Below are 22325 nucleotides of genomic sequence, written 5' to 3' on the forward strand. Positions count from 1 at the left end.
AGAGGGTCCAGAGGAGAGCCACGAAGGTGATCAGGGGACTGGAGCACCTCCCCTACATAGACTGGCTGAGGGAGCTGGGCTTGTTCAGCCTGGAGAAAAGAAGGCTGGGGGTGACCTCATTGCAGCCTTTCAGTACCTAAAGGGAGCCTAAAAACAGGAAGGGAGTGAGCTCTTGGAAAGGGTTGATAACAGCAAGGCAAGGGGAAATGGTTTGAAGTTGAGGGAGGGCAGATTGAGGTTGGATGTCAGGGGGAAGTTCTTTAGAGAGAGAGAGCGGTGAGGTGCTGGAACAGCTGCCCAGAGAGGCTGTGGATGCCCCGTCCCTGGAGGTGTTCAAGGCCAGGTTGGATGGGGCCTTGGGCAGCCTGGTCTGGTATTAAATGGGGAGGCTGGTGGCCCTGCATGTGGCAGGGGGGTTGGAGATTCATGATCCTTGAGGTCCCTTCAACCTTGGCCATTCTGTGATACTGTATTTAACAAAATTATCTGTAGAAAAGATATTCTGTGATAAAATTATCCAATGGGTTCTCTCTGTGCTGGTAGTGGACAAATAAGGGAAGCATAGTATATGATTAACAGTCACTTACTAGCCTTTGTGATTGTCATTGTTCTCAATAGCCACAAGATTGCAGTTAATAAATGTTGGTTTGGAGAAACTGTGATAAATTAGAGGCTTTGTTATGAAGTAATGCACGCTTTTCTTTGGTAAAATTGATCTTAGCTTCTTATGCCTCTTCTTCTGTCTTTGCCTGTCGTATTAGCTTTCTTGCTGCCTTTGGTTTTTGTTTACTTTGAGTAAAGTGTAAAAGTAGCTATGATAAAATATGATGTGTCATTGCTGTAGTCCTGTGTTTTTTTGCAAATGAGAGATGTAAAAACATAAAGGGAATAGTGACTGTGCAGAGACAGCTTTTATCAAATTGTGCAAGTCTTATGCAGAGTTGTTGTTTAAGAAAGATCTATAATCAAATTTTATGCTGATATGAAATGCTGGTCTTAGAAGTTTCTGTTCAAAGAACTTCAAGAAAGATTTACAAGAATTAGATCTTAAAATAGCTTTCAAAATTCACTTCAAATGCAAACTGATTTCTGAACATATACATATTATTTGAAGCTGAAGTCATTTTCCAGGCTAGACAGTATTGAGACGAATTATGGTGTCTTCTACGTACTTTATCATGATTGTATGTGTAGTCTAGATCTTGGAAGATAATAAAAGAATTATTAAACCTCTCTCCTATTAGGACTTATTTAGTTTACATTTGCAGACTTGTTTCTTTCTGGAATTTCATGATCTGTGAAGGTAAGTTGAGTTGGAGTTTGTGTAATTTGGAGGAGACTTACTTAGACCTTCAAGTGATCTTCAAATTTGTAAGTGGTAGCTAGGAACTGGAATAGAATAAACCAGTTTTCATTCACTGTGGATGGGAAGTAATGGGCTTAAATGGCAGTTGGAGCAAGTTTGATTAACTATCAAGAAAACCTTTTCTGAGAAGAATACTTGCATTCAAATAAATTGTGCACAGAAGCATGAAATCTCCTTTATTGAAAGTTTCTAAGAATAAATTAGACAGGTAACTGTGAGGAATAAAATAAATACAGCTGATTCTGCTGTATGCAAAGGGATGAAATGTCACATCAAGTTTGAAATGTCATTTCTCAATCCTGTGATCTGTAATTTCTATGATGTTACACAGAATAGTTGCACAGAAATGAAATATGAAATGATGTTTTGGAAGAGTAATTACAAAAAAGAAAAACAAAACATAAGCTTAGTTTTCAAAGGGTATTGTTAGGAGCTGGAGTTGCTATCTGTTTAGCTATAGTCACAAAATAGCTAGATTTTTCTAGCTTCTTTTTTTTTCCTTTTAATTAGAGAACTTGTGTAAATAGTGCATACAAGAAGGTTCCCTGCAGCATTTCATTGTAGTATTTGTAATATTGTTTAATATTACATCCAATTTTGATACCTCTAAGAACGGTTTCTTTTAGAACTGCTTCTATGAAGTTTGTCTTCAATGCTTATGTAATTTAATGTTTTTAATTTGAGGTATCTCTTTGTTTTAGTTTTGCCAAACATTTGGAGCACTGATGGTGAACTTACTATTCCAGAGCAAAAGCAAGTAGAAAACAATGAGGAACTAGCCAGCTCTTACGAAAGAAAATTGATTGAGGTAAAGTATGCTGCACAACTTCTGAGGGATAGTAATGATAACATGGCATTTGAAGCCGTAAGCGTTTTCTATCTTTAGCTTTTTTCCCCCCATTAGTCTAAAATAAAATTCTTACTTTTGCTCTAAAAATTAAAAGCTTAATTTTCAGACTTCTGTTGTTAAAATGCAGGTTTATTCATTCAACTTCAAAGCTAATTTAAAGCAATTCATGTGATTGATTGAAACACTCAAAGATACATTCATATTTTTTATTAGAATTGATTGGTATAAAAGTGACATTGCTTACAATAAAAAAAAAAACATACTTGTTTAGTTATGTTATCTTTCAGCCTAACAGTGATTTCATGTGTCAATTTTGAACAGATTTGTTTTACTGCATTAAGAAATACTGCTTTTATGTAGATTTTAATAAGCAAGTTCCTTAAGGCTATAATTGATGATGAAGTGGTCAGACAGTAGTTTTCAGGCATTGTATAAGCTACAGTGCATTGTTTACAAGCTTCATTGTATTATGAATTGAAATTTAAAGATTCCCAAGGACATAATGAAATATATATATATTTTTAAACATTCATACAGCTTTCTGATTGGATCTCTTCTGATTGTGTTTAATTTTCAAAAAGCTTTATAATGTAGCTTATGGAGTACTGTAGTATGGAAATTCTTGATGGAAGCTACCAGTTCAGTTGACGTCATCATGTTATAAAAAGTTCCTAATACAAGATTCTCTTTTGTAAAGTAACATAAAATTCATTAATGTCTAAAAAAAAGTAAAAATAAAAACGAGAAGGATTATGGATTCATCTGAAGTTTAAATAAAAATGACTTCCCAGATGGAATTTAATACCCTAATCTCCTATTAAATATTGAATGTTTTTATAGAAATAAATCATAGAATCATAGAATTGTTTGGATTGGAAAGGACCTTTTAAGATCATTAAGTTCCAACCTCCTGCTATAGGGGGTTTTTCCCTCTATACCATGTTGCTCAAAGTCTCATCCAGCCTGGCCTTCAATGCTTCCAGGGCAAGAGCATCCACAACATCAGTGGACAACCTGTTCCACTGTCACACCACGCTCAGAATTTCTTTCTAATATTTAGTCTATCATTTTCAAGTTTAAAGCCATTTATCCTCATCCTGGTGCTTCCTGCCTTCCCCAGCTTTCCTGTAGGCCCTCTTTAGGTACTGGAAGGCCACTATAAGCTCTCCTCAGAGCCTTCTCTTCTCCAAGCTGAAGAGCCCCAACTCTTTCAACCTGTCCTCGTGGAGGAGGTGCTCCAGCACTCTGACATCTCTGTGGTCCACCTCTGGACCTGCTCCAACAGCTTCATGTCCTCCTTGTGTTGAGGCCCCAGAAATGGATGTAATACTCCAGGCTGTGTCTCATGAGAGCAGAGCAGAAGGGCAGAATCACCTCCCTCTCCCTGCTGGTCGCATTTGATCCAACCCAGGATACGTTTGACTTTCTGGGCTGCAAGTGGACATTGCTGGCTCATGTTGAATCTTTCATCAACCGACATCCCCAAATTCTTCTTGGGGCTGCTCTCAAGCCATTCTCTGCCCAACTTGTATTCTGCTTGGGATTGCCCTGAACCAGATGCAGGACCTTGCACTTAGCCTTGTTGAACTGGATGAGGTTGGCAAGGGCCAACCTCTCCAGCCTGTCCAGAACCCTCTGAATGACATCCCTTTCCTCTAGCATATCAGCTGCACTTTTTGTTAATAGTAACATAAATCAGAGAGGAGCTTATTATATTCTTAAATATTCTTACATTCTTTTAAATACTATATTACTTTGTATTAAATATTCTTAAATGCAACACCAGACACTTTAAATTGGAATGAGTGGTTAAGCTAGTTTGAAAAATAATTTACCCAGAGTTATTGGAATTATTTTATTGTGTCATATACATATTCAAAACCAGCTTGGATGCTTTCCTGAGCAACCTACTGTAGGGAAACCTGATTTAGCAGGGAACTTAATGATCCCCAGATGTCTCTTCCAACCCCTGCAATTCTGTTATTCTGTGATCTCAGCCTGGAAAGCCGGAAGTGGAGTGATCTATCTCCAGAAGGAAAAGTATGAACTCTAAAGACATTTGGCAAAAATCCAAGTCTCTGTGTTATTGCTGAAGTAGAGGATTGAGGTTTATCCTATTTGACTCTGCTCCTATTAATGTTACCCTATAAGCCTCTGTATTCTAGTTTTGATGGCTCTTTGAGATGTTGCAAGAGTTGCTGTAATCTGAAAATTGTAATGTTTAACTGTATTCTTACTGTAGTCCACTATGCCTGCTATCAGGGCCAATCTGCCTAACCTGTTGCTGTTTTTTAACCTCTCCTCTTAAGTGCAGCTTTTCTTGTTATGCCTTAGGAGTGCTTACCTGGCATTCCGTCTATGATTCTGGTCCACATCAACATTCTCTTTTTATAGAGAATGTAGAAATAATTTACTTGGAAAATTCTAACAGTCGGATTTTCTAAATGGAGTCTTTTTTCTGTCTTGAAAATAATTCTACAAACTCTTTTTGGCTCATGTTTCTTTTCTGTAAGGCTTATAAGCACCATTGTCCATTCATTACAAATCCCTTGCCAGGTATATTTGGTACTGATAGATCATCTCAGAACTGAAGCGTTCATTCAACTTTGTAGTCTAATAGTTCTGATAGGAGAAATTTTTTTTTCAACTTACGACACATTTATCTCTGGATTATGTTTTTCAGGTGGCTGAAATGCATGGGGAATTGATTGAGTTTAATGAGAGGCTGCACCGTGCTCTAATGGCTAAAGAAGCTCTTGTGTCCCAGATGAGACAGGAGCTAATTGATTTGAGAGGGCCAGTAAGTGTTGGATTATTAAATAGAGGAATATCATTCTTGACTTAGCTCAAAACTGTTACTCATGTTGAATTAAAATCTGTATTAGCTTATCAGAAATAGCAGCTGGTGAAACATCAACCAAGAGTACCTTATTTGGTATTTTTGATACTTTCATTCTCTTCAGCGGTATTGAATGTAAGGCAGATATGTTCAGACAATAAAATTGCATGAAGTATTCAAATATAAGGGTTTTAATTTAATTTTTTTAACTGAGCTGTCTTTGAAAGGTTGAACAACATTAAATAATTGATAGGTTTCAAAATATGAGGTCACCTGTATCCATTAATCTACAGAGATCAGCAATTGCTGTTCAAAAGTTTTGTAATGCATCTAGAGGCAATGAAATTTTCAGTGTTATGTTCAGTTGTTTTTTAAAACTTCTATGAAAATATGGTATTTCTATTCTGTTTCGTTAGTCATTATACTCACCTTTTTTTCCTCCCTTTAATTTTATTCCTCTCTTTGCATCATGAGCTAAAATCCCTTATTCGAGGGCTGATCCATAAGTAATACCCATTTTATTATGTTGGCCCCAACATCAGAGGCAGGTGTTAATGAGATGATAATAGAGGTTGAAACTTCCCATTTGCTGAGGACTTAACATATCAAAGTTTCTTACAAACTACATTTTAAAATGAAGATACTGATTATGAAATTACAATCAATTAAACAATGGATAGCGTCACTAATTTAGTATTTTTTCTAATGTATTTTTCAGAAGACAGTGGCTATAATAGCCTCCTAAGAGCTGAATTCAATTTACTCTCAATCTATTATATTTGTTTCTAAGATTCTAAAAAAATATATTCAAAATGCTCTCCTTTTACAAAGCCAGATTTGTTCATTCACAGACCAATTATAACATAAAGACCGTGCGAGTGTGATATGTTGAAACTACTGTGGCATGATTGCTTATTTTTTTATTGTTTCTTAATAATAGTTTTTATTGGGATTTGCAACTTGAGTGTTGAATTTTAATTTTCTTAAAATATTATATGTAGAAAGCATAATCAGCATGTGATTTCTGTTATGTAAATATAGGTCCCTGGAGATCTGAGTCAAACATCTGAAGATCAGAGTCTGTCAGACTTTGAAATGTAAGTTTCTGATATGCATATTTTGTGCATTCATGGGAAAGAAAAATAAGCAAGTAAATAGATTTATTTCCTTTACTATGTTATTTCAAAAAACTGAATTCTCAGAAAAATGTGGTGCTTCATTGTTTTAAAAAAGAAAAAGTGTGGAGAGTTGTACAGTCCATGTCCTGGTACAGTGTTTAACGATGTTAAACAAGAAGTTTAGATTCATGAAGATCTTCTTGAAATGTTCATCCAGTGTCCTAGAACTTAGTGTTCTAAAATAACACCAAAGAGTTACTATTTTCTATTGTTTTGATTTTGATAGATGCTAGATTGATAGTGTGATGATCCTTCTTATCTTCTCATCTCATTGCATTCAAATAGCACTACAAAAAAAAAAACAGTAAGTCATCACCTATCAAAGTAGTGTGATTTTGATGAATGCATCTAGCTTTTTGTGAATGGTGTAGCTGGTGTCTTTGTAGTGTAGAAACCTGGAAATTAATCGTGAAGGGAGTAGATGAAAATGGCTTTTCTCTAACTATCCAATGCTCTTCTATTTTTTAATAAACTCATATCTTTGCTGTTGAGTGTTATGGAACAAAATTTTGATCTTGTTGAAACAAATAATCAAATGTTGTTGACTACATTGTTTAAAAAAAGAAAAAAAAAGAACAAATTATTTGCTTCAGTTTTTCTTTCCCAATTATGTTAATTTTGGGGAACTGTCTTTCTTTCTTCTGGGATGGTATTTTTTTCTGTGGTGTGGTGATATCTGGTGTGATGCTGGTTTTGGTTCTACGAGAAAAACAGCACTGATAACACACCAATGTTTATAGTTTCTGCTAAGCAGTGTTACACGCAGCAAAAGATCCAAGGAGCCGGGAAGAAATGGAATTAAGACAGCTGACTTGAACTGTCCAAAGGATTATTCTATACTATGTAATACTATGTAGAAGGAGTTTTGAAGAGGGGAAGAAATTCATCTCGCTCTCTTCTACTGCTTTGGGGGCTAGTTGGGCATTGGTTGGGGGAGGGGGGGGGGAGTCAGTGAGCAATTAATTGTGCATCACTTCTTGTATATATTCATATATACAACATTCATATATAGTCATAACTATTGTCCTTCTCTGTTTTTCTGTCTTAGTAAATAGTTTTATCTCAACCCATGAGTTCTACTTTTTTTCTCTGTTCTCTTCCCTGTCTCACTGGGAAAGGGGAGGGTGGGGTGAACGAATGACTGTGGTGTTGAGCCACCTGTTGGCTTAAACTACAACAGGAACTTTGCAATTTTAATGCATAAACATGTTTCTCTATTTTCCCTGTTTTAAGTACTTCTCTTATCTACTTAGATCAAATCGAGCTCTTATTAATGTTTGGATTCCCTCAGTCTTTCTGCGTGGAAAAGCTGCTAACGCATTCCATGTTTATCAAGTAAGTAATTCTTTTTAACGTGGATGCTGTAGTAATCTCAGTGTAATTTTATTAGAGATAGTCCAAATGGCTTGTCTTTTATAAAATCTTAGTTTATATTTCATACAAGAAAAATAAGTAAATAAATATCTTTAATGATATTCTGCTTCATTGAAACATAGGGCACATTTGCTACTATTTTGCTTAGATGTTTGAAAAATTTTGTTTATTCTTACTGGTAACTTCTTATGAAATGTAGAAGGTAATTCCAAAAGTAATGCTTCCTCTTTACTTCAGTGGAAACTACTACAGATCCAAAGAGCACAGTAACACTATTTGATAAAATCATAGAATCACTCAGGTTGGAAAAGACCTTACAGATCACTGAGTCCAGCCATGACCTAACCGTATTACCCTAACTAACAACCATCTGCTAAATCACAGCCCTGAGCACCGCATCCAGATGGATTTTAAACACATCCAGGGATGGTGACTCAACCACCTCCCTGGGCAGCCCATTGCAGTGCTTAACAACCTTTCTGTAAAGAAGTGTTTCCTGAGATCCAACCTAAACTTACCCTGGCACAACTTGAGGCCATTTCCCCTCGTCCTGTCACCAGTGAGAAGAGACCAGCCCCGCTCTCACTGCAATCACCTTTCAGGTATTCAAAGAGAGCAGTGAGGTCTCCCCTCAGCCTCCTTTTCCCCGGACCAAACAGCCCCAGTTCCTTCAGTTTCTCCACATTGGGCATATTCTCCAAGCCCTGCACAAGCCTTGTTGCCCTTCTTTGAACCTGCTCCAGCATCTCCATGTCCTTTCTGTGCACAAAATTGAACACAGTACTTGAGGTGAGGCCTCACCAGTGCTGAGTACAGGGGTAGGATTACTTCCCTAGTCCTGCTCACCACACCATTCCTGATCCAAGCCAGGATGCCATTGGCCTTCTTGGCCACACTGCTGGCTCATTCAGCCAACTGTCCATCAGTACACAGAGAAAGTTCTCAACTACAGAATGCTATTTTTCAACATAGTCACCAATATTAGCTATGCATTTTGGCTGGTGATAAAGAAGAGCCTATGTGCTGATCTTACCAAAATCTGTTGCTGTCACCCCTGCTGGAAAGTGCCACCCACTGCCTCACTGTGCTAACGTCCACTGTTTGGTCTCTATAAATGTCTTGAAATCATCGATGAATATCAGTGCAAGCTATTTTTCCATCATGAAGGAATTCAGTTCCATGCCTTTGCTTCATATACGTTACCGTGTCAGATGATACTTTGTCAGACTGCCCCTCTGCTGCCATCTCTTGCATGGCAATAAAATATAATGGGATATTGGCAGGAAGATTCAACCTCTACTGCCATGCCATCAACATCTGCTTCTGATATTGTGAGACAATGTAATAAAATAGGAGACGTTACTTTTGGAGCAGCCCCTGTATTTAGATTCTTTTTTTTTTTTGGACAGAATTTGATTGTACTTGATTATAAGAAGAAATCTCAAAAGCTTGAGAACATGTGAAATTCATGTGTATCGCAGATATTTGGCATGAGGTTTCTTTTTTTTTTTTTTTTGAAAAAAATACTTCCCAATATGAAAGTTTCAGGGCTTTATCCAAAGCCTCATGGATTTTAGAAAATATGTTCTGCTGCTACAGAGTGGTGAGTGGCTTTGAATAGATTTCATCAGTCGTTCATCATTAATGAAGAACAAAGAATTCTGACTGTTTGAGTGGGCCTCAAATGAGGAAAAAATAAAGCCAATATCATAGCAAGATTCTAAAATATTTGAAGTTTTACAATGTCAAAAAGACAATTTTGAGAATTTTCTTAATTCTGCAGTATATGCTTATGATATTGAATATGAAAAAATTGTTTGAAAAATATACAGATCATTTTTCTGAATATTCTTTTTATCTCTTGACAATGCAAAGGTACCAGAGATATGTAACATGAAAAGGTAGAAGTGACTGTGTAAAACAGACATAAAATGTCTTTCGTCAGTTGTTTGTGTTTAGTAACAGAAATGCACAGAACTCGTTTGAGTAGTAATCTACTTAGTCTACTTTGTCTTTAGATGTTTTAAGAAAAGTGAGCAAGAACTACTTATAGAAATGACCCGAAACATCTGTCATTTTTCTTTGCTCTTAGTACCAGTTAAGATCTGTCCTTATGAAGGATATATCAATTGTATTTCTGCTAATTTTTGATCTCTGTATGACTAAGATCATTGTGTGTTAGGCAAATAACTGTTTTCTGACACTAAAGGGAAGGAAGAAAAAAGAGTTTACCAAAAAATAGGCCTACATCCTATTTTTCGGTGCCTGTGTGCATCCATTATATTTTTAAGTATAGACATGCATATGTACAGAAACAAATGTGTATCTCACTATGGGCTGGAGCACCTCTCCTATGAGGAAAGGTTGAGGGAACTGGACTTGGAGAAGAGAAGGCTTCAGAGAAACTTGATTGTGGCCTTCCACGATTTGTAGGGAGCATTTAAACAGGAGGGGGAATGGCTGTTTACGAGGGTGGACAGTGATAGGACAAGGGAGAATGGTTTTGAACTGAGACAGGGGAGGTTTAGGTTGGATATGAGGAGGAAGTTTTTCCCCCAGAGGGTGGTGAGGCACTGGAACAGGTTGCCCAAGGAGGCTGTGGATGCCCCATCCCGGCAGGCATTCAAGGCCAGGCTGGATGTGGCTCTGGGCAGCCTGGGCTGCTGGTTGGTGACCTGCACACAGCAGGGGGTTGGAACTGGATGAGCACTGTGGGCCTTTGCAACCCAGGCCATTCTATGACTCTGTGATGAAATACTTAGAGTTGAAGTGGTTGCTACATCTAGGTTCAGATATAAAACCATGTGCAGGCTGAATATGTATTCTGTATTTTATAAATATCAGGAAAGCATTAATTTATATAGAGTCAGAATAGCTTCAAAAACATCACTATGAATTTATCTGCCAAAACATGTGCTACTCATACAGGGAATTCGATTCAATGTTGAAATAGTGGAAGAATGTATTCACCAAGTTATTGGTATGGAATGAACAGATGAGGACTGGGAGTAACAAATAAGATAAACGGCCGAGCTCATTTATGAGAGCCCTTTTATTTATAATACCGTTTATTTTTGCTGCTTTATCATTTGTTTCTCCAATGGCAGAAAATAAAAATGCAATTATAATTCTTTGTATCAACTGTGCGAGAAATCTGTTTGTAATACATCATTCCTGGTAGCAGTATTGTAGCGTGCTGATATTATTGAGATCGTTTCCATTATATTTTGGAGTTCAAATTTTTCCAAGTGTTTGAGGAACCTTAGACATAAAAACTGACTGCTAATTGTGAGAAAAAGTTGTCAAATAAATAAAGGAAGCTTAAATGTGCCAATTGGAACAGGTGAAGTTTGAGACTTGTTTTGAATAAGTGTAAATTTCAGATATGCTGTTTATGACTGTACTTAAAGCTACTGGGAACAATGCTTAGCCTGCTTAAAAATTAGATTTTATCTGTAAAATTCTTAAGTAGTATGTTACAATTATAGAATCTTTAGAGTCGGGAGGGGCCTTTAAAGGTCGTCTAGTCCAACTCCCCTGCATTGAACAGGAACACCAAAACTAGATCAGGTTGCCTAGGGCCTGATCCAGCCTCGCCTTGAAAGTCTCCAGGGATGGGGCATCAACCACAACACTGGGCAGCCTGTTCCAGTGCCTCAGCACCCTCACTGTAAAAGACTTTTTCCTTATATCTAACCTAAATCACCATCTTTAAGTTTGAACCCGTTTCCCATTGTTCTATCACCACAGACCCTGCTAAACAATTTGTCCCCTTCTTTCCTGCAGCTCCCCTTTAAATACTGATCAGGTCACCTTGCAGCCTTCTCTTTTCCAGGCCCTGAGGTGTTGCTGCCAAATGTCACCAAAAAGCATGGACCTCAACCACTGCTTTCCCAAGTGAAATTCATCTAAATATATTTGATTAATGAATTGATTTCTTCTGCTTTTTCTGTTATTCGAAAGCTAAAGAGGTTATCTTCATCTTCCCTGCTCTTCTGTGCTGTCTTGTCTACCTCTGCTGGTTAGAAATTACATATCTCTGGAGCATTCTTTCAGTTGATGTAGAGTAGAAGCCAGTGTCAGATTTGGTATTTCAGATTTATTACTGATGCACCGAAGAACTGTCCCTTTTAACCCATCAATATATATTTCTAGCAGAAAATTAACTACCAAATACTTATCATGTGGATTGGAAATGTCCAAAAGAGGGTGGATATGTCAAATAATGTGGAAAAGTATGAACTTATCAGTAGAGTATGTCATCTCTCAACCTGGAGTTATAAATTATTCTTCTTAGCAGTATCTTAGCAGTAATCTGGGTAGCTGTGTCTCATCAAAATTGATACCGATTTTGTGTTTGTACTTCTTAAATTAGGAGCATATATGTATTTGTTTTTAATTTTATTGCAGAATTTTAAAGTTTTTTTTGAAGGGCATTTCAAAACCTTTCCTTCTGTTGTGCTAGTAATTCAGTATTCTTCAGATCTCACGTTCAAATTTTTTCTATCCTTAAAAACAAAACAAACAACAAAAAAAGCAGATGTTATGAATGTAGATGGAATATGCTCCAGAATAATTGTTAATAAAAGTTCAACCATCAGATTGTTTCTTTAATTTCTGTTAAAAATTAAGTTTTCTAGACAATCTGAGAAATACACCTATGCACTCCTATGGCAAGCAATATTTTGTAATGAATATTATTAGATGTGGAAATTCTAAGCAGACCTCTGTATTTGCAGAGTTGCATCACACTCCTGTACCAGAAATTAACTGGCAGTATTTAGTGGTTATAAATCTTAAGTTAAAGACAAGATCTAGAAACAGCTACATTTTGTGTTCAGACTGAGTTCAAGGGTACAGTTGTGAGAAGCAGAATAATAAGCACTCGCATCTTAGCACCATCTAGAATTTTCTTTGAAATTAACAAAAGCCATCTACTTGTATCAGTAAGCTGTGGATGTTGAATCCGTTAGATGGTGTATCATGTTAGTGAAAAAGAGAGATAAAATTGGTTGTACACTTACTTGCATTTATGATGTTCCCTTCAAAATTTTTTTCATTTGTTTTCTGAAATATCACCATTTCACAGTAGTAGGTCAACATCCAGATTATGGCAATAAATAAATAGTAACTGCAATAAATAATGATAAAGAAACCTTGGCGTTTGTGGCATAGAGCTTTTAAAATTAAATAGGCATTTAGGGATTTCTTTCCTCTTGAACTGTGAATAGTCATCTGAAGATAGAGAGTCCTGCTGACAAGAGGTAGCTATGTGTTATGGAGTTCAATTTTGTTATTCTCTAGAGTAACACAAGAAAATTTACCTGTTAAGTGGGGAAAGATAAACTTCACATTTTTGGATCAGCATCTAAGAAATCTTGGGGAAGATATCAGTCTATTTGGTAATTGGTGACACAGGGTAAAAGAGGGTATAAAGGACATCAGAGAGGTGGAGATCCAATATTTTGGCACATGAATGAAATAAAACTTGAAGAAGAAACAGATTGGATCAGGACTTGATGTTTCTGGAATAAAGGGAGCTTTCACAGGAGGGACAAATTTAAATGCGGGACTCAGTTATTGGTACTTAATGACCACAAGAGAATTTATAAACTGAAAAGTAGAGAAGGCTTACGTGTACAGAAGAGCAGATATTTGTGGTGGGAATAGGAACTGAAATAAGGTAAGATTCCTTAAACTAGTAATTAGAGTACAGTAGCAATCTTTCATATCGTGAAAGGCATGAGATTTTTATCTGTTTCAATATATCAGAACATCTATTGAAATTTCTAGGTTGAACTTAGAAAAATTCTGACAGTGGTTTTCTCTCCAACATAATTGGAATTTGAGACTTCTTACCTCAGTGTATGCAAATACTTTAAATTCACATGGATCTAAAAAATTATTGGGCTAGTTAAATTGAAGAAAAATCAAGCAAAACACAGATCTTACTTTTTTTTTTATCGGGATATCTCTTAAGTAGCTCTGTTTTGGAAGATGGACAACATTTCTGTATATATATATAACTATATTTTGTGTTTATCTAAAAATGAACACAAAATACAAAAATCTGAGAAATAAATTTAAGAATTCACCGGAGAGTTTTCTGAATTGTGTAAATGTTGTGATCAGTATGCCTTGCAGAAGCTGACCAGTTGAAGAAACTTGGAGATCGTAATGTAGGATTAACCAAAAATGAGTTGCTGTTGTAATATTGTGATAAGAAAGTCTAATGCAGACCTAAAATGGAAATAAGTATGATTAGTAAACCTTTCCTTCCACTACAGACTCATTCTAACTTATTCAGAAGCACAGCCTCTCTATACTTGCTGTGCTTTGTTTTGCTTTGGGCTTGTATCTTGAATATTGCCTTGCCATGTATTAGTGCTCACAAATCAGTATTGTAATTAGTTTGCACCTGAGCAGATGGATGTGAATTCAATGAACAGTTCCTATTCTTGTTACGTTTCCATAATTCATGGGGACTATTTATTCATTCTTTGGTTAGAAGGGTGTTTTCTGGTGACTGATGTTCATGATCTGTACAGTTTGATGACCGTTTGTTGTGGAAGTGCAAGTCACAGCTTGAGCCAGTGATGGAGCACCTGATGGGAAGGCAGGTCCAGCCCATGGGAGCTCAGGTGCATGCAATGCAGTGAGTGATGGAAGGGTGGAGCCAGGATCCACCCCTTCCCAGGTGGGATCATTTAAGTGTTGGCAGTGGAGGTGAGGGGATCTCTCTGGAGATTCCTGCCTGAGGCCTTCTGAAGGTAAGTAGCTTTTCTCTTATTTCTGTGCCTACTGCTGTTGTGTTTGTGAGATTCCTAGCTTGCTGCAGCTTGGGATCTTGCTGCTCTGCTATCATTGTTGCACTTTCCATCACTTTATACCATTGTTCTAGTGAATCTTTTTTGATAGCCAGATGTTGGTCAGTCAGCCTACCATTAGAAAATAATTTCTTGTATTCCCAGGGACTAAGACAGAGCCCAGATCAGAATTTAACAAATGTGTGCATTTATATTTTACCTCTAGGTGGTGGTCATTAGTTGCAGTTTCGTTTAGTGACTTTAAAGCAAGATGGCTATTGCAATAATATTATTTTGTTGTGTTTCTCAACTGGGGGATATTGTCATGTGGGACATACATACTTCACTTCCATGTGAAGTGTACAGCAAATAGAAACAAAACACATGATGAATTCCGTTATTACCAGTGGCTGAAACTTAAGATAATGAAACTGATTTTGTGATTCTTAACAAGATTCCAATATTTACGTGGCTACTTGCAAATCTTCCTTATTTGCAGAGTAATAAGCATTTTTAAGTTGCACATAATGAGATTAAAGATAAACATGCCTAATCAGGTAAGGCTGTTGTTATATTGCTCACTGAAGATTATCATCAATAAACATTCTTCTAATGTCTAAATTCCTTTGCACCTCAACAGACTTCCTGTTTAATTCTGACTGATTCATATGTTTTCTCATGTTTCTTTTTATATATGTACCTTCAGTGTTCTTTCTGGGACGGGTTCACAGTACCTGAATGCTCCTCCTCAAGTAGGGAGAAAAGCTTTCATGGAAATGAAGTCTAAAAGTGGGGGAGGAGATCAGTATCTGAAACTAGGAGTCTTTATGAGTAAGAGGTGATGCAATGGAAGAGCAGTTTGGGATCTGCTCTTCTGGCCAGATGTGCCTGTTGACCTTCAGTGTATATGTGAGCCGGCATACTGTTTTGTAATGTTGGCATAGTGTTTCATCAAAGATAGAAATCTTAAGAAGAGAAGGAAATGGGTTGCAAGTTGAAGTAGTTGAAAAATAGTCTAAGAATTAGGGAAAAAAAATATTTTCTTTCATGTCTATGTTTTGCAGGTTTATATAAGAATAAAGGATGATGAATGGAATGTTTATCGAAGATATGCAGAGTTCAGAAGCTTGCATCATAAATTACAGAGTAAATACCACCAAGTGAGGACTTTTAACTTTCCACCAAAAAAAGCTATTGGAAATAAGGTAATTAAATTAATTCATAGTATCAGTAAGAGTTCAAAAAGTAACCTTTCCTTTACACATGCAAAAAAGATGATTATCATTTTCCTTAATTACATATTGACTATGGGTCAGAGAATTTCTGAACAATTTTTAAAACTTTCCATTATTTTTATGGACAGTATAAGTATTAGAGCTCTATTTTTTATTTTATTTGTTTTAAAGGGAGAAAGGAAGGGAGGAAAGAGAATTTTTATAATTGTATAACTTCTTGATATGTATTAGACAAGAAGCCAGGACGTCAGTGCATGATTATATGTTTTAATGCTAATTTGACAGCATTCTGTCCTTAAACTGAAAAGAATGAAAAGAGTTTCTGATTAAGAAAAAGTAGATGCAAATATTCTGAAAGCTTAATGTTACTTAAAAGCTTGAGCTATTTATCTGTTGTAGCTACACTGATGTTACAGACAGTAAAACTGTTCGTTTGAAGACCTTAAATGAAAGAAGGTTTTTCCAAAGTACATTATTCAATTCTTGATCACCAAAAATCTAAGATGTTTAATAGTTTTAATAAAAGGCAAAAATCTTCAATATACATCCTGAAAGCTGATTTAAGTTTTAAGTTATTCATCTTTACAGTGAATAAATAACCTGAAAACTAAATCTAACTATCACAAGTAAAATATGAGGGATTTAAATCATGCTTATAACTTCCACTGGGTGCTGATTTTTTTTTTTTTTAAGTTGTTGCATATTGGCCACTTCAATAAATAAGGAAAGACTTCTTTTAAGCTTTCTTTGTAGTCCTTCATCCTAATTACTTTATATACTAATTAAATTATTACTTCAGGTACGCAATTGATAACTACAGAAGTAATAGTTGAGCAAGTCATTAAAGTCTTTGTATTGCTTTCAATGCATTAGCTTTGAACCGAAATTCTCCCTTAATCATGTAAAAACCCACAATCATTTCTGTCATCTCAGGTCTCAGAAAAAGTAACTTTGCTGGGTGCCATCCATTGTACTCCTGAAAGAGTGCTATGGTGAGATATTAACCAACTGTTTAATTGGTATTGATTAGTGATTACTTTCCTGGCTACTTGCTGTAAAAAGCATGGAAATCACAAAGTGATGCATTTACATCAGTTCCCCTTGGTTCATCATGGAAGCTTATTTCCTCAGCCCATTGTATAGGCAAATTTTTGTCCTAGCAGTAGATGTTTCTGTACCATGTCATAGTAGATACTGCATTTAGGAATGATACAGAGGTTTGTGCACTAAGATGGACTTTATATCTGTGAAAGTTATCTAATAGATCCAGCAAAAATAGCAGCGTTTGGGACATATTACATTCTGAGATTATGCAGTGGCCTTGAGGTGGTTCTGCTTTCCATGGAAAAGCAACTGGAAAAGTAACTGGAATGTATTAAGTTTCAATGTGAAGTGAACTTATTCACTTGAGAATGTCTGTCAGTCTTGGAATTATGTAGAACTTCCAGTATAGGTTGAGAAGTGTATGTGGGGTCTTACACGTTAAAATAACTGGTGATAAACATTAGAAGAGAAGCACTCACTACTAGCTCTTTTTCTGCTGTACTTTTAAAAAAATTTTTCATGGACTTTGTTGCCTTGTTGCTTTTTCAATACGCTGCTGTATTTCAGCTGAAGTATTTTTTTTTCCTCTCTCTTATGTTTGCTATACTATTTTTAATGGTATTCTAGCTGTCTTCCTTTATCTAGATTAATCAATATGATCTGAAATTAGTACCCAAAGAGTAGTTTTATAGCCAAATTCTACTAACAAGAGCATTCCTCTGCAGTTTTGGTCAGTCTGTGACTTTTGCGTCCTTTACAAGTCCTCAGTATTATTAGGTGCCAAAAGAGCATATTGATAAAATAGTCCTCCATGTGTAAATACATAAACATGGATATTTCTTAAGTTTCGGACAGTGATGTTATGAGCTTTTGCAACCATCCAGATTGTACTTTGAATGATATTATTAATTGCACATCTTCAATACACTTGGCTTGGTACTGTGAGGGTGATGAAGGTGATGTACTTTAAATCAGTGGCATTGAAAGAGACTTTTGCTGTAATCAACAGCTCCCTTGATACCTGCACTAAGTCTGGTGTGTAGGTATATGTCTCAGATTTAGGGAACCTCCAAGACACAAGCGGGTGCTGTTCTGCACAGTGACCCAGAGCCATTACTCAAAGATGCAAAATATGAGAACGCTGACGAGAAAACTTGGCAGTGGATGGTAATGTAGAACTGGAGAATTATAGGTTTTAATTCTTATTTTTTTTGCTTATTGCTGTAGAAATCAAGAAGATGAGGTTCAAATGCAAAATTGCAGTTTTTGAAAGAAAAAGAGAAAAGGAGAATTTTGGCGAAGAGATCTTAAAGGAATGAGAAGGCGATGTACTTGTTAATAGTTGTCACCAAGTAGAAAGGAAACCTGAAAATAACGAACAATTGTAAAACAAAGAATCTAATATTCTTATTAATTGTTGAAGTGTTTAGTGTATTTATGCCTTTTACTGGTTTACCTTAAGATAGAATAATTTATCTTACAATCCATTTCCATGATGTTTCAACAAAATAGATATGTAAGGTTAGGAAGTAGCCTTAACACTTAAGGAAGCACAAGTTTAATGTACAGAATACTGTTGTAATGATGTTATCAATTCGTCTAGAGTGAACAGTGAAGGTGAAAGAATACTGCTTTGGTCAAGAAACCTCTTATTCAGTTATTCAGTTTATCCATGTTTGCCTTGCAGCCTGTTAAAATTATCTTCACTGTCTCAATTTAATTTGCATGTTGCAAGTTAGAATTAACGTTGCTTTAAATCAAATCAAAACAGGTAGTTACTGAAGTGAGTAAATTGGTAGGAAGTAATTAACAAAAATGCATGTAAAGCTTGTATTTTCTTATTTATTCCGGTCTCCATGCTGTGTATATTCTACTAATGATTGTTCAGCGCTGCTGCCAACTGATTGGTAAAATCTTAATAATTAGTCCTTGCAAGAATACATATTCTTCCTTCAGTTTATTCACATTTTGTGCAGAAACAAGAAACGGTTTTTTCTTTGCATGTGTAAGAAATGTCACAATGAAGTTGCTTGTGTTTCTGTACGTAGCTTTTCTAAATTGTAAATAATTTTCATTAAGACTTATGATTTTTAACATTTTAATTGTCTTGTAATATATGTATTTGTAAAATATGTTGGGCGTACACTTGCAATTTTTTATTCCCACGATAGTTTTTTTAACTGCTACTCAGACAATGAAAGAAGAAATATAGGTATCTTGAAAAGGAAAGACTCAAAAATAATGTCTTATGGGGAAGTCTTAGGGAAGGAAGCCACTTTAGGCTTGGATGTTTTTGCATTCTGATTCAGCAAAGCACTTCAGGACATACTAAAATTTAAGTACATTTGACTTGAATTGAAATCAGAAGTATTGGATATTTGTGTTTTTGTACTTTCTGGGATTTAGTAGGCCACAGAAACTATCCTTCATCAAATTAATTAGTCAAAGTCACACTGTGATAGTGAGCTGTGACTTAGAAAAGAGGAGAGGGGGAAAAAAAAAAGAAAAAGCAAAACTTCTAGCTAATGCCTTTGGGCCAGTAGAGCAAATAATACTTAGGAGTAAGCTTTGATGTCTGATATCTTTGAATAGAATTAGTAGAAAATTATGTCTCTTTGGTGTTTCAGAATTGGAACACATTTATTAAAGGGAGAAAGTTTGGCAATATAAATCCTTAATTAAAAGTGAATAATTTGAAGTGGATTATTGCTTTCATTAATGCTTACTTAATTTGCTATTGGGTGATGTAATATCTATGCCTGAATTCCACATTGTTCTTGATATTTTTTTTTTTTTGTAAGTGATTAGATCTTAATTTTCAGCCCTCTTAGTGAGATCAACTAGAACACTAAGTTATTTTCATATACTCTCTTGCTTGTGGATTTTGGAAAAATGATGAGTAATATAAATTTGACAGGCATGCTCTTGTGCATTAGTTTGATTATAAAGAAATGAAAGGGGTCTGTTTCTATTGTGTTCAATCCAGGAATGTATTCAAATTAATTTTACATATTTATCCATATATGTTAATTCTTTAACAATGTTAATGTGACATTCTATAACCATAAAAGAAATGTTTTTCTTTGCATTTATCATGTTACTTTGTAAGTGGAAATCTCAGTTCACAAAGGCACTTAATTATGGAGATTAAGTTAATACAATCCAGTCCACAAGTAGGTAACTTAATTGAAGTACCGTTCTGACAGAAATAAAAAGAGCTTCATCTTTCCCATTAGTATTCTTAAGCTTTCTGTGACTAGAAATTTTCTGTCACTACCGTTTGTGCATCAAGGCAGGCTACTGAGTACTTCAGGTTTTGAGTCTTAGGTAAGTTGAAATCCAATGACATATTTTATTTAAAAGTGTGTATATGGCAGAAGCAATTCTCATTCCTAGTTTATGGGAAGTGATAAATGGCCGTACTATGTCAGACCAATGGTCTGGTCCATCCAGCCCATTTCACTCTCAGTGTCTAAAATGGATTCCTGGACCCACACGGATCCTCTGAGCTTTTAACTGGAATAGATGCAATTGAGCTTTTATGTATACAGCACTTGGAAAGAGAATTTTTTTTTCTTCCATTTTTTGGTTGTATCACTATCTAAGAGAAGAGAAATCAGTAGGAAATTGTTTTTTATATTACAGAAATTTTGTAGCAAATAACTTCATTGTATTATTATAAAATATATTCTAATCTCCCTTTGGTATATAGCTTTTTGGGTACTGCTAATAATGGAAGTACTTGGTGTAACTTAGTGGAGAAAACTGAATATTTCAGATCATGCAAAATGCAGGATATCTTTTCTGAAAGAAAAATTTGGCTTTACTCACTGTTCCTTGTAAAATATCTTTACATGCAGGCATTATTAAAAGAAAAACAAATGGGCAATGAGAATTGATAGTAGATCCTATTAGAGGGTATCTAAATGAAATTTCTATTAAAGGAATCTAGTCTTTTGAGTAGGAGATGAATTTCACCTAACATTTTTGTTATTGCTGCAACATAGGCTAATGAAAATGGGTCTCAATTTCATGAAATCTTTTCATAGCTTCTATAAGCTCCTGAATAAAGAGTAGACTGATACATACTAAGACTAAGGATAAAATAGAAATAAGATTTCTCTGCTCGACAGGTGAGCAAAGATATAAGCCCTAGGGGTAATGCTGGAGGTTGCATTTTGTGTTTTTTAATGAACAGTTGATTCCTAACCAGTTGACAAATAGATATGTAGTAAACATTTATGCTTTTAAATAATAAAATATTTAGATGAGCCTGGATTTAGTTAGCATAACATTACCAATTGAATGTTTCTAGCAGTGGAATTAAGCACAGGACTGAAAACAGATTAGTTCTGGTTTTGTTCTTAAGCTTTCTCGTTTTTGTTGATATATATATTTTTTTTCAGACTAAACATTTTTTTCTCAGTGAGGGTTTTGAGAAGGCTTATCCTTTTGGCTGGATGCAGGCTTGCTTGAAAATGCTAACAAGCTTGTGATTAAGGTTCCAGGCTTACACTGAAAAGGAATTCCAGCTATTTTTATGGGGCTAGCAGAGTTTCCACTGTTCAAGTGCATTTCTACATATCTGTTAACATGCTTGTGCTTGGAGAAGATCTAATCAGCCATGTTTTTTATTCTAAGAAAGTATGAGTAAAACCTTAGTATGGCCAGTTAGGTCATGCAATGATATATAAACTACTCTCTTACTCAAAGTAAGAGTTCTTTCAAAAATTACCATTTGGGGGGAAAAAAACTGACATTTTTGTGAGGTATAGATAGAGCTTGCAACTGTTCTGGTGACCAAGCAGTCATCTCCAGTAATTTACTGGGCAGCTCTGTGCGTTGTGGCAGGAGATGTCAGAAGTATCAAGCAATTAGAAATGCTAATGAAAGTGTTGCTTTCAAATTACTTATCTGAAAGGATTGCTTTCTTTCTGGGATCAGTAAAATGAAGTAGAGCAGAAGGGTAGAGTTGAAAATGAGTCAGCTATTTTGGCAAGAGAAATCCAGAGTAATGATTACCATCATGTAGAAAATCTTTTTCTTTAGTGAAAAAAAGATTTCTAAAGTGGCAGTTCCTTGATTTATTCTTTGTATCTTATCCCCTTGAATTCCTGTTTGTCTCGTTGAGCAAGAAATGTACAGAAAATCGCACAGTGGGATAATCACTTCTGGTAATTCCATGCATTCTATGCTCATGTTTTGTCATGTAATGCTAGTCTTTTTCTGCTGTACAGAAATTGGTTTTACAAGTAGGATGGAAATGTAACTTTAGTAATTTGAAGATGACTTATTTTGGCATAATAGTAATGAAATGATGGGAGTGGATCAGCAATTGATTATTTAGTTCCCGTTCTAGCTCTGATTTCCAGCTTCATTTAGAGGTATACAACTTGTAAAGAAAAAGTGATATAACTTTTTAAGGGCTGATTAACCAAAGCGGTGCAAAATATTAAAGTTCACCAAAATCTTATTTCTGCATGTACAGGTTCTTCTATAATAGCACTGTTGTTAGGTTTATTTAGGAAAGGATTCTAGATGTGATATTGCAGAGGTTGATACAGCTCTTGTTAAAGTCCTAAGCTGTATTTGCTTTTGAGTTGAGTTGAACCCTGAGCTGTGTTTTTTTTTTT

The 22325-nt window shown here is 35.6% G+C and overlaps 1 protein-coding gene across 1 annotated transcript; it reads left to right on the forward strand.

The window, feature by feature from the left end:
• Positions 1-2039: 2039 nt before the first annotated feature.
• LOC100541471 (sorting nexin-29-like) lies at positions 2040-19456 on the forward strand (the record flags this gene model as incomplete). Its single annotated transcript, XM_031555794.1, has 6 exons — positions 2040-2174; positions 4900-5016; positions 6097-6152; positions 7487-7568; positions 15478-15618; positions 17920-19456. Coding segments are annotated over 6 exons (546 nt in total), but the record flags the coding sequence as incomplete, so codon positions are not given.
• Positions 19457-22325: the final 2869 nt, after the last annotated feature.

Source organism: Meleagris gallopavo, chromosome 16 (genome assembly GCF_000146605.3).
Source record: "Meleagris gallopavo isolate NT-WF06-2002-E0010 breed Aviagen turkey brand Nicholas breeding stock chromosome 16, Turkey_5.1, whole genome shotgun sequence".
In the NCBI taxonomy this organism is placed as follows: domain Eukaryota; kingdom Metazoa; phylum Chordata; class Aves; order Galliformes; family Phasianidae; genus Meleagris; species Meleagris gallopavo.